This window comes from Poecilia mexicana, unplaced genomic scaffold (assembly GCF_051168715.1).
Source record: "Poecilia mexicana isolate PSO_F unplaced genomic scaffold, ASM5116871v1 scaffold_11, whole genome shotgun sequence".
In the NCBI taxonomy this organism is placed as follows: Eukaryota; Metazoa; Chordata; class Actinopteri; order Cyprinodontiformes; family Poeciliidae; genus Poecilia; species Poecilia mexicana.
The window spans coordinates 20,197,790-20,210,379 of NW_028263380.1; the positions used below are offsets into that span (position 1 = coordinate 20,197,790).

Below are 12,590 nucleotides of genomic sequence, written 5' to 3' on the forward strand. Positions count from 1 at the left end.
ACATTCATCTAAAACTAACATTTTGAGATCAAGTTGTTTTCTGGAAACAGCAAGGAAATTTCAGTTCCAGAAGTCAAATATTTGCCAGAAAGAAAAAAATTTAGACTAATCAGAAATGTTCTAGAAAAACTTGCAATTTTCAGTTTTAGAAGTCAAAAATTTGCTTGGGATCTCAAATTTTGAGATCTCAGAAATTTTCTAGAAAAATATTTTTAAACATTTTCAGAAATGCAAAATTTGCAAGAAAAAACCCTAACATTTTTAAATACATGTCAGAAATTTTCTAGAAAAAGTTGGAAAGTTCAGTTTCAGAAGTCAAATATTTGCTAGAAAAACCTACAACTTTTAAGATTAATCTCAAATTTCTCTTTTTGATTTAATCAATTGTCAGAATAATCAATGGGTTAATCAATAACTAAAATAATAAAGCACTACATCAACAAAGAGGCGATCGTTTTGTGAAGACAATCATTTCCAGATACGGTGCGTTTTTGGTGCCAAGATTGTCAGACTGAGTTTAAAACAATTTGCAATTTGCTTCGAGTAACTTCATGTCAAATAGATTAAAGTTGTTCATAGCATTCCTGGAAAAGCTGAAATATTAAAACACTCTTGGATATTTTAACAGGAATTGAATAAAAATCAGCACAGTTTGTTTTGAAGCGTCTTTGATCAAAGAAAAAGAAAACAAGCTTACAGTGCTGAGAAAAACTATTTCCTGTCTTACAGACGTCCTTTGTTTACCATTTAAATGTTTAAGATGAAATATTTTTTATAATCCAGCTGCACTGCACAGTTTTTGGTCAGTTTAATCGGATTTAAAAATCAAGACTTTGACTAGGCTTTTTCAAAACTTTTATTTGGTTGAGTCCTTCAAAAGTGGACTTGCTGTTGCATAACCCTCAAGGTCAAACCTGAGCTCAAGGTCAAACCTGAGCTCAAGGTCAAACCTGAGCTCAAGGTCATTCAAGATTTTCTGCAGGACAGTAAATTGTTTTATTGATTACAGAAAGTTGTCCTGGTCCTGAAGCAACTTGCTGTTACGTTTTTACACCTGATGCAACCAGATCCACACTTTCAAAAAAGTGAAACTTTAGTCCACAGAACCTTTCCTAAAAGTCTCGGGTATCATGATGGTTTTTGGCCAGCAGTGGTTTTTCCCTTGAAACTTTCCCATTTACGCCATTTTTGCCTTGTTTCTTTCTTATTGCTGCTTTATTCTGGATTCTTGTGTTACCTCCTGGATGAGTTCTTGATGAGATCTTGGAGTAACTTTGGTTTGTCAGCCATTCCTGGCAAGGTTCGCAACAGTTCCATGTTTTCTTCTTTTGCACATAGTGCTGCGTTTCCACTGACCAAATAATCATGCAAATTGGAATTATGACAATAAATTTGTTTAATGTAAGCACGGCAATTTTGAAAAAACTTACGAAAAACCAGGATGTTTTTTGTGCATCCTAGTTTTCTGTAGCAACAATTTATTTCACAAAACTGCACTGGATACATTCTTTTGCATCACACATGAAGCATGGTCAACAACAGGATGTTGCTACTGGAGGAAAAGACGAAGAAGACGACAGGAAGTAATGATAGCACGGCATGTTTTAAATGACTTATTAGAGGAATCTCTAAAAATGTTTTGTGCAAATTTGTAATGGAAACATAGCTACCGTTTCCCCCGATTCATTCTTGAATTTCACTCATTAAGGCATGATTTTTTTTTTTAGATCTTTTGACCTACTTCCTGTTGTCAAACGTTCTTGATCCCTGAGTGTAAAGGAATGCAGCTTTCCCAAACTGTATAAGTCACAGTTTATAGACGGGTTTCTCATTTTGGTTTGGATAACTTTATATTCCTTTAATAATCTGAGTTCCCACTTAATTGTTTACATCCACACTCTTACAACTTTTTTGCCACCATTTGTAAATAATCTGTCTTAATTCCCAACGAGACATCCACACTATACATTGTTTAATTGACCAACTCAGTTGCACATTGCTCTGGACTGGAGGATTGTTTGTTTATTTGTATTCTTCTATTCTATTAAATGTAAAGATAGTTTTAAAACTGCATTTTTGATTTCCTCTGGTTTTCGTTTTGGCTTATATAAAAGTTTGATTAACAGTAACATTTAGATGCAAGAAACAAAAGAGCAAAGACAGAATAATATGGTGGTAAATTTACAGCTACAAACCAGCTTTATACTGCACATTGTGTCGTTTTTATTGTTGTATTGGAAACGACCAATTAAAGTGTAAAACGCCCCAGAGTAAATGGAGCAACAGAATACAGCTTCCAAATTTATCAGAGAGAAATCAATACCCCTCTGATGGAAGCAGGAACTCTACAGCAGAACTGAAACTAAAATCCACTGCTTACAGCAAGGTTTAAAATAAAACCCCACAGTAAATCTATAATTTTATAAACTCTACAATCTGAGAACTTAAACTGCTGCACAGATGTTCATTCCTGTCTGAAGTGATTTCTTGTCTTTATCCAGGAAGAAGCTGCAGATTTACATTAAACCGCCACACCAGCAGGATTCACTGTCACATACTGCCCCCTGGTGTCCGAACAGAACACTGCACCGAGAGGAGGAAGGCACCTGCAATGACTGCAACTAAGTTAGTTAGTTTTTCCTACATTTTAACTGTTATTTAACACTATGCGTACACATAACATCTATGTACTTTTTTCTAACAGGTTTTTGACTTTCCAAACTCAAAATTTCTGATTTTTTCCTAGCAGATTTTCAACTTTTCAAGCTCAGAAAGTTCTCGATAATTTCTGAGATTATCTCAACTTTTCAGAGTTTTAAGTCAGAAATTTACTCCTATTTTTTTTCTGTCTGCCCCAATACTTTATTAGATATACTTACTTTACATAAATATTTGTCTTACCTTCGAGAGTTGACATTTTTTACATTTTGTTGTGCTTTCTTTCGTGCACAATGACAATAAAAGGGATTCAGATTCTATTTGTTTTCTTCTCTCGTCAGTCACCATTTGAGCAGAAAAATTGGTTTCTGAATCGAGTTATGAGTCCGACAATCTAACTGAATCGTTAGGTACTGAACGATTTCCATCTCTAGTCTCCAGCAAAGTTGGAGTTGAATTTTTTTAGTCGGTTTTGATTGGCACCAAGTGACCGGCTGCTGGAGGCTCAAAGCTCCATGTTGCCTCTGCTGTGCGGCTAATTGCCAGCTCTGCCGTCCCTCGGCTCCCTTTTCAATCGGCCCATCTCCCTCCGACCAGACCTGGCAGGAGATGAAACCCCCCACCCCACTTCTCTTAATTAATCTGAGAGACACAGACAGGGCGGCGGCGTCTGCGTCCCGGATGAATTACTGAGCTTTCATACGAAGCCTCTGTTTGAAATTGGATTTCCAGGCTGCAGCTTGAACACAACGAGCGCGCAGGCGACCCTTCAGAGGCCCCCAACCTTCATATTTGGTCCGGTCCATAAAACACAGCAGGGCGTGTTAAACCCAGATGAGATGAACTCACCTTGAGCTGCGTATTGATTGATGATTTGCTGTGGATGCTCGCTCCCCTCTGGTTTTTATACATCATGTTTAATCTGTGCTAAAAAGCTCCGACTCCATTAAAAATCCAAGCGATGATTCATCAGCATCACGGATTCAGAAAGCGATACGGTTGATGAGATTAACCGAAATATAGCTGGACTGAAATACAGACATTATGAGGTGTTAAGATTTAATCAGAGTCAAATTAAAGATCTTTTTTTTAGTCGTTTGGTCTTACAAATACAGCAGTGATTTGGTTTGCTTCATCTGTTTGGATTAAAATATTTATTTTTTCTTAAAGTGCTTGAAATTTATTTTCAGTACTTGTATTTATTGGGGATTTAATGTGACAGACCAACACAGTAAATAACTGCAGAACAGAGGAAAAATAATGCAGATTTTTTTAGGAATACAGGGAAAAAATGTAAGTTTTAAGATAAAAAATAAATAAAGCAACATTATAGTCATATTTAATTATTTACTATATGTGTTCAGATGAGGCTCGCACCTTTAGAAAATAACTTAAATGACTATTAAATATACTTTTTATTGAGCCTAGATATTTTGTAATTTATACGTCTGATTTAGTAGTCCAATAATTAAAAGACATTTTCATCAAATATCATTCAAAAAGCATCACAGTAGAAATAAAAGCTTGAAAATTTTACGCTATGTAATTAATGTAGATCATGCGTTTAATTTACTTTTCATTAACTTTTCAACAATATTCAGATTTTTTGCAGAACTGCTGGTGAAAAACTGAGATAATAACTTTAGGTAAAATTTATTATATTACAACAAAATATGTAAAATATATAAAATCATGATCTAATCACTATTCTTATTTAATGTATTTATTGAGATGTGACCGACCAACACAAAGTAAAGCATGAATGCAAAGAAAAAGCAATTTATCAATTCATAAACATTATGACAAAATGTAAAAAAATAGAGCATTAATATATTTGATGTTTTGTTTTTGTCATTTTCAGCTCCATTTGTTCATCATAAAAAGTTTTTTATTTCACTTTACAAATTATTATACTGCTTTGTTATATGATTACTTGGTGAAAATGAATAAAATCACATTTAAAAGTGCTACAATTGATCCAAATTGCCAAACTATATAACTATATAGATTTTTTAAAACCGTAATAGGGCAACATATCGTGGAAGATACAACTAATAAAATTCTAAATATTCAACATGAAATCAATGTGGAATTTTTTTAGAGCCTAAAAAACTGAGTAATAACTTTAAATTATTAATTTTTGCGATTTATTTTCCACTCCTGCCTGTTTTAGGGTACAAAATAAAAGTGCTTACCCCTGAAACAAACTAAATATTTGACATTCTTGAGTTTATTTCCCCCCAAAAAAGAGCAGCTTGTGTTCCTATTTTAAATAACACGGCTCTGAAAAATCAGATTTGATGCATTTAATTTGAAATCACATGCCAAAGCGCAGCATCAGCGACATGCAGCATCAGCGACAGCATCAGATACTCTGGGCCGTCGTGTCACTGTGACTTTAATTGAAGTGAACTTGTTGCGGCTCGGTTTGCTCAGCTTCTGCATGCATTAATGAACGCTTCTAGGCTGCCTAATGGAAAACATCAACATTATTCATAATTTAAGCTTTAATGCACTTGATCTGTTGGAGATTCTCAAAAAGAGTGAGGATGTTAACTCTAATGCAGACACTTGACACTGAGATGGCGAGCTCTGTCGCTTCAATTATACATTATGGTGCAAAAGTTTTAAACCAGTGCTAATTTTTAACAGGCCACCTCCAGGCAGCCATCTTGGCAAACAGCACTCCAGGCTTCCTGGAGGCATTTTGAGGCTTTTTTATTTTTATTTCATTAGTTTTCAAACTGGTTCATCTAGAACAAATCTCCACCCAGCAGTTTGGTAAACACTTTATCTACCCAAAATGTTTCTTTTAGGTAGAAAAGTAGCATTTTTCACTGGTTGTCAAGACGACCAGCCGCTTGTTGTCTTGACATCCAGCGGAATGTCAAGACTTCTTCCAATTTCATCAAAAAACTTTAATAAGAAAACTATTTATTTACCCAAAGAAAATGTATTAATCTGTTTAGCTATTAAAGAAAATATTCCTGTGAGTTTTTAAATTCATTGTTATTTTAAGTGTACAAATTAGTATTTTCTTGATCAGATGAAAAAGGCCCTAATGCTAATTGTTAGCAATGAATGGGATTCTCCATAAAACTTAGCACAAAGCTAGTAGTAACCTAGCTACTAGTAGCATCTATTGGTAACCTAGCATTATTTTACAGATGCTAATTGTTTTATTATAGCTGTAGTTACATCTCATTAAATTAGAAAAGTTAGTTATTATAGTAAAACTTAAAAATGATATAAAACTTGGTTTCTCAGAAAACCGTACTACTACATCAGAAAATGGAAAATGATACAGAAATGTTAGCCAACTGAAAATCATCACCAACTGGAAACAGTTTTGATACTGCATCCGTCCACTCTTCCTCCAGACTTCATGACCGAATACAATGCAGATTTATTTTAATCTAAACGTGAACGTCGACTAGGAGAGATTGAACCCAAGTTGTGTGAAACATCTATTGGTCCGAACTCTTGAATGTGCTTTGCTTCTAAATCCACTTAAGTTATTCTTTTGTCCTTTGACTAATTTTTTGTATCAATATTCTTGTACACAGCTCTTTTTTGTTTTGTTTTTTTACCGCACAATTGTCAATACAGAAGCCAAAAACCTCTGTTTTAGTTAGTCTTCTATAACTTTCTAATTGTCTGAATAATTTAATTCTTATGTTTTTATTGAGAGCCAACCATAATCAAAATTAATTCTAAAAGAATTAAACCCCATCACAAGTTTAAACTGCTTAACTGCTGAAATAAATTAACCATTATAAGATAATTGAATATTATAAGCTGCCTCTCTATTTTAAAGTATATAGCAAAGTCTTACAGTGTAAGTTCAATCTAAAACATGTTTATTTGTTCTTAGTGTAGCTACAGTTTTCCAATGTGAGAAGCACAAGAGAAACAGACTGAAGCCACAAATTTCACCATCCATGTTGTTTATCCGTCAGCCAGACTCTGTAAGAACACTGACAGAGAAAACCGACTCTTCTTAAAGTTATATTACCAGTAAAGACATTAATTAATCCTTAAAGCTCTGCTTTGACAATTCAAAGTACAACATGTCAACCAGTGCCGGTTTTCTGGGGGAATTTCTACCCAGATAATCTGGTTTTACTCCAGTACCAGCAGAGAACCACCTCAGAAAACTATTTTTGTCCTGTGCAAATACGTTCCTGAAAAGGAAGCGCACCTTGTGTTTTAAACGAATCAGAGGCTCTGTCTGGTTTTTAAGTGGCTCATCCAGGATTTACACCGAGCCCTTTTCTCACTCTAAGTGCTTCCACTCGCTCAGACTGACAGCTGATTACCAGATGTTTTACTCAGAGAAAGGAGAACATGAGCTGTGCATGAGAAGCAGCCGCTCCTGCCTCCATCCCCGCATCACTATTTCTGGAGACGAAGTAAAGGATCCCTCTGTGTTCCTGATAGCACATCTATACGCGTAGCAACAGATGAGAGACTTGCAAGACATTTATTGTCCTTTCCTGGTTTATTCAGTCAGAGCTGTGATTTAAACATTGTTTTCAGTGATCAATAGAAACTATTACTGAAGTTGTTTGAAAACAAACTAGGGATGCAAGTTATCAAATTATGAGTTGATCTAAAGTTTATTTCTATGATCCATCAACTAACAATTAATTGGCAGGCGGCCATTTTTTATCCATCTTGCATCAAGGAGAGTCTGTCTTTCCATAACATGAAGGGCTACATTTTCTTGTTATACTGAATTTTAAGACTTAATACTGACTGAATAAACACAGAATTTTGGTTAAACTTAGACATACAAAATATATAGACAGGAGCCTCCTAAGTTGCTGTTAATTAATGTTAAAACTTCGCTCCACTACAATATTCTAAATCTAAAATCAATATTGCTTATTAGGATCATGACTTTTTTCTGTCATGTTTATCTGCATCATCCCGTTCGCCTTTCTGCTACCACATCCTCGCCTTTGTAGCACGTCAGCAATTTTTAAAATAAAAAGTGGAAGCTGTTCCGCCATGAATCTCGGCTGAATAAAGTGAAACTTAAGGAGCTCGCCGTTTGTGTTCATTTCAAAACAAAACCGCATAAAGTGCACTTTATGCGGTCCGGACTCTCTTCGGACTGTTTTCCCTTAACTTGTGGTATTATCTCCGCCATCTTTGTTTCTTTATGAGCAGCTCAGCTTGAGAACGACCAGCGGCGCCCACTGCTGGATGGCGGCCAAACTACAACACTAACAGAAGGTCAAACGGACGTTACTAGCTAATCGAGTTACTAGCTAATCGAATCATTTGAACTAATTTGAATCTAATAAAGTAGTTAATTGTAAGTAAACTAGTCGTTTACATCCGTAAAACAGACAAGGAACACAAATGTCTTACCCGGGTCAGCTCGGACTCTGAGACGGAGCGGTGCGGCGGGGAGCGGCGGTGGTACGAAGGCCGGCGGAGGTCCGGGTAACTCGGGCTGTCGTCGTCCAGCAGGACGGCCTCGGCGTCCACCAATTCCTCGTCCTCCTCCAGCTGAGAAGTCATGTCCTCGGCACGCAGCTGGTGGTCGATGCCATTTTGGCTCAGGTTGCAGTGAACAGCTGGAGGGGTTGGAACATGAAGGAAAAAAATAAACCAAGAGGGGAAAACAAAAAACTTAACCTAAGTTGTATGTAATATGGCTAATTTGTAACAATGTGAGAGAATGAGTATGATAGAAAAGTTTGTAAAAATTAAAAAAAATGACGAGTAAAAGCACTGAGTCTGAGTAATGACTGTTTTCAAATTATTTCACATTGAAGCAGCCGGATGTCCACTAGATGGCAGCAGATGGTGGGAAATAGAGAATCCACATCATGTCAATGAGCCCGTCACAATATGCAATTAATCGCATTTTAAATGAAATTTAAATCAATAATTTCCATTCTGATCAATAGTTTTAAGGGCAATTGTGTTTACAGATTCACTATTATGCATTTTATTTATGGTTTCTGTTCTGTGTGGTTTTAATTTCTGTTTTATTTACTATTTCTGGTTGTTTTGTTTTGGATATTTCAAATATCTTCCAGTTCCATTGTTTAGTATTTTTTTTCCTACAATTAAAGTTTATTGATGTTGGAGAGGACAAACTTTCATTATTATGCAATTATCAATATATTACTTGAAAATTGTGTCAAAAAACAATATGTTTTATCACAATAATTACTGGAACAATCTGTTATGGTGAGCGTTTTTGGCAGAGATACTTCAGATCATTTTCGTTAATGAAAAGTGGCAAACTCATGGAATATTTAAAACCCAGATTACAAAGCAAAAAGTAAAGCTAAGAAAAGTTTTGAAATAGAACTGAACATTATAAAACTATTCAAGGATGAAGATCAAATATACAGGAAAATTTTAAATCATATTTTTCTCCGACAGTTACATTTTAAAATGGGGAGCTGGTACGAGCTGTCATTATCCTACGTGTTGTTGATTTTCATCTGAGCGACTTCAGTTTGGTGAAACATTAAAACAATTTAAAAAGCAATATATTTCTTTAAAAAATACAAAATGCTGGGGAATGTCCCAGAGTGTGTGCTGAACTTGGTCAAATAAATTTTTTTTTATCTTTATTACAAAGAACCTGATGTGTTTTCTAAAAGGTTGCAGTGATGCGTTTGAGTACTTGTAATATTTTATTAAGTATTTTTATCATGACTAGGCCTGTCACAATAAGCAATAATTAACTGCATGATCAATTTAAACTCAATTTCCATTTGCATGATTTATCATTTATTTATTTTCTCTTTTTCTACCAAAAACTGAATGATAAAGTCTTCAGTTTGGTGCTTTGGCCTTTTGTTGAAGAACAGTTTTATTTACAGACTTCATAATTCACTTCATTAGTTGTTCCTGTCGTTTTGTTTCTTTATTTTGGATATTTAAAATGTCTTAAATATTAATTAGAATTTATTGATCTTTAATAATGTGTTCTTGCATTATTATGCCATTATATTACTTTAAAAGGTTGTTTTTTTTTATCTCAAATACTAATCATTGTCCAACAACAGTTAAAGAACGGTTGTTTACATGCTGTAAGATGATAAAACACAAAAGATTCATTGCTTGATAAAGAACAAGAAGAATATCTGGAGATCGTTTGAATCATGTTTTATGTAAACTTCCATTATTTTGCCCGTTTCTCTTTGGAGTATTTATTTTTAGTCCTGGGTCTCTATGAAGTGTGAGGCCAAAGCACTATTTTAGTCCCATCAGGCGGCGAGGCGAACACAGAGCCGACAGCCAGCAGTGTGACTTGTTACGTCTGACTCAAACAGACCATTTGTCATCATGCAACCTGCCCGCTTGTTCTGAAAGCGCTGGCAGGTTATTTATGAGAAAGCAGGAGGCAAAAAAAAAAAAAAAAATCCTTTTCATCACGCCTGAAGGCTGCTTCGGTTCCTGCTGCATCTGCGGGTCAAAGGTCAGAGGAGCTGCTGCACATCCTGCTTCACCGAACAAGCCAAGAAGAGTGTGTGCATGAAATTAGAACATTGAATTTGTTCAGTGAATCATTAGATTATATACCAAATATGAACAGTAAAATGTTCCTAAACGCATGGTAATCTCTGGGCTTATAAAGCTGATAATAATCCGGCTCTGCGCTGGTCAAACACGAAGCAGTGAGCCGAAGAAAACAAAGAATCTGAGAGGGATTTCAGTCTGCCGCAGCAAGTCTGACACAATTTAGATCAAACTACAGCAGCTGTAGTTTGTACGAGGAGCTGGAGAGTCGGATCCACTCTGGGTGGTCCGCTCTGCTCCCCTAAGCACAAACACTCTGAAATCTGCTGAATCACTTTTTAATTAAAAATATCAGCAGTTCTGCCAGTAGGCAGTTTCTGGATGAACATTAAGCCAGGCCTGTCGCAATGACAATAAATTTTACTGGCCGATAAATCATCCAAGAACTTATTCTGATAAACGATAATATTGTTATTTTGAGACCATTTTTATGTAAGAACACATTCAAATTTAATTATTTACTCTCTGTAATCAAAAATATCCTTCAAAACGAGGCTAATTGAGACCAGAGCTCCAGACCGAAGACTTTTATCATCCAGATTTTGGTAGAGAGAGAAAGCAACAAATCATGCAAATGGAAATTATTGAGTTAATTTTAATTTATCATGCGATTAAACGATTTAATACTTTTTGCGACAAGCCTAATTAGAGGTCCAGAAAGAGAAATAATGGAAATTCAAACATAAAATTTAAATATATAGCTTTCAATAAAGCATTTCTACAACCTGTACATCTTAAACAAAGTCAAGGAAACGTGTTGAAAAATATATTTTACATATCCTCAATAACAATGTTAGTTATTGGTGTATTTAAATGTGCTGTAGTGGTGCAGAGTCATCAAATAAATTTGTAATTTAGCACATATATGTCTGTTTTTAAAAGCAAAAAGAAGAGTTGGTTCAGCATTGTTTTTCTGTTTGAAACCAGTCCGGTTTCAGTCGATACTGAAACTCAGATATCGGTATCGTAAGTGGTGCATCGCTAATTTTTCATGTTATTTTTGTGTAAAACAGCAATAATTAGACTTTTTTTCATGCATTTTTTCACCTTAAGACTCAGAAGCTTTAGATTTTCCAACGTTTCACCATCTTCTCCACCAGCACCAGCCTATAAAGTTACGTTTTATGTTTCACTCTTGAAGTGGAAGAAGTGATGCAAGTTCCTAATTATGCAGAAATCATCGCTAAACGAATGTGAATACCGTTTCTCATGATGTCATTTATTCTGTTTTTGTCGCCAACAAATAAAAACGGAAATAGACGTTCTGCAGAACCTCCATGAGACGGCCGAGTCTCAAACAAACCCGACTTGAGATGCTTGGCACGGAGTGCCGCTTCCTCTCATTGGCTCCTTGTTCCCTCTCTCCTCCATCCCTGCATCCCTCCTTCCTCCCCCCCCCCGACTCAATTCATGACTGGTGTGCAACCTCGCAGTGGAGGAGGGATGAATTATACATCCTCTGCTAAGAGGGTCTGAACAATGCGATGGGCCGACCGCGGAGACAGAAGGATGACGAGATGATAAGAGGGGAAGCTGGGGGGAAAGAGGAAGGACATCTGCAGCGCTATTTTCATCGTTTTAGGCAAAAAAGAAAAGAAAGAGAAGAAGGGTGGGCGGCTGGCGGAGGAGAGGATGGAGAAATGTCTTTTTTAAACAGCAACAGTTGCTATAAATAGCACGATTACATTCTTCCCTCTGTTCTCGCCGACATGCGCTGCGAACGCATCACGTCTGCCTTCATTCTCCACCTTTTCTTCTAATCAGTGAAATGTGGGGAAACAGGAAGTGAACGAAGCTGGAAAAATGTCAGAATCCAGAACTAAATGAAAAGAACTGAATCGTTCTTCCACTACTGTGTCCACAAGCAACTGGTATCGAATCAGAAAAGTCAACACCAACAGTAGCTCCAGTTTATGTGGAGCAAATTATGAGAATACATGGATTTAAATCTTACATTTTCAGCCAACAAAATGTAGGTTTGAATGTTTAATATATTGCATCTGTGCCATTTTCATAAAGTAAAATATTAGATTTCGTAAACAAATTTAATTGAAATCTACACAAACTGGTGAAATGCCATTAAGTTTGGTTGTTAATCATATCCTAAAGCCCTAAACGTCCTGTAATCAGGTCTATATGTGTTTCAGTTTGATTTATTGATTATTTTGTTTCATTCGTACAGGAAGAGGGAACATCTCTGCAGACCCCACATATACTGGACATGAACCGCTAAGACTTAAATTCAGAACTACATAAATTAATAATAATTATTATTTATTATTATTAATAATAATAAAAACACAAAAGCATTTTTTCCTCCTCAGGCTGTTTTTTTCTGACAAACAGTTAATTCCCAACAGAGTAGTCAATTATTGTAT

The 12,590-nt window shown here is 35.7% G+C and overlaps 1 protein-coding gene across 2 annotated transcripts in view; it reads right to left on the reverse strand.

Annotated features, from left to right (window-relative positions):
* Positions 1 to 12,590, reverse strand: part of samd12 (sterile alpha motif domain containing 12) — a 112,623-nt gene that overhangs the window by 84,298 nt on the left and 15,735 nt on the right. For both annotated transcript variants that reach the window (XM_088010398.1, XM_015002017.2), the window contains exon 2: positions 8,038 to 8,246. In XM_088010398.1, coding sequence (XP_087866524.1) covers positions 8,038 to 8,246 — 209 coding nt within the window. The remainder of the gene's footprint in view (positions 1 to 8,037; positions 8,247 to 12,590) is intronic.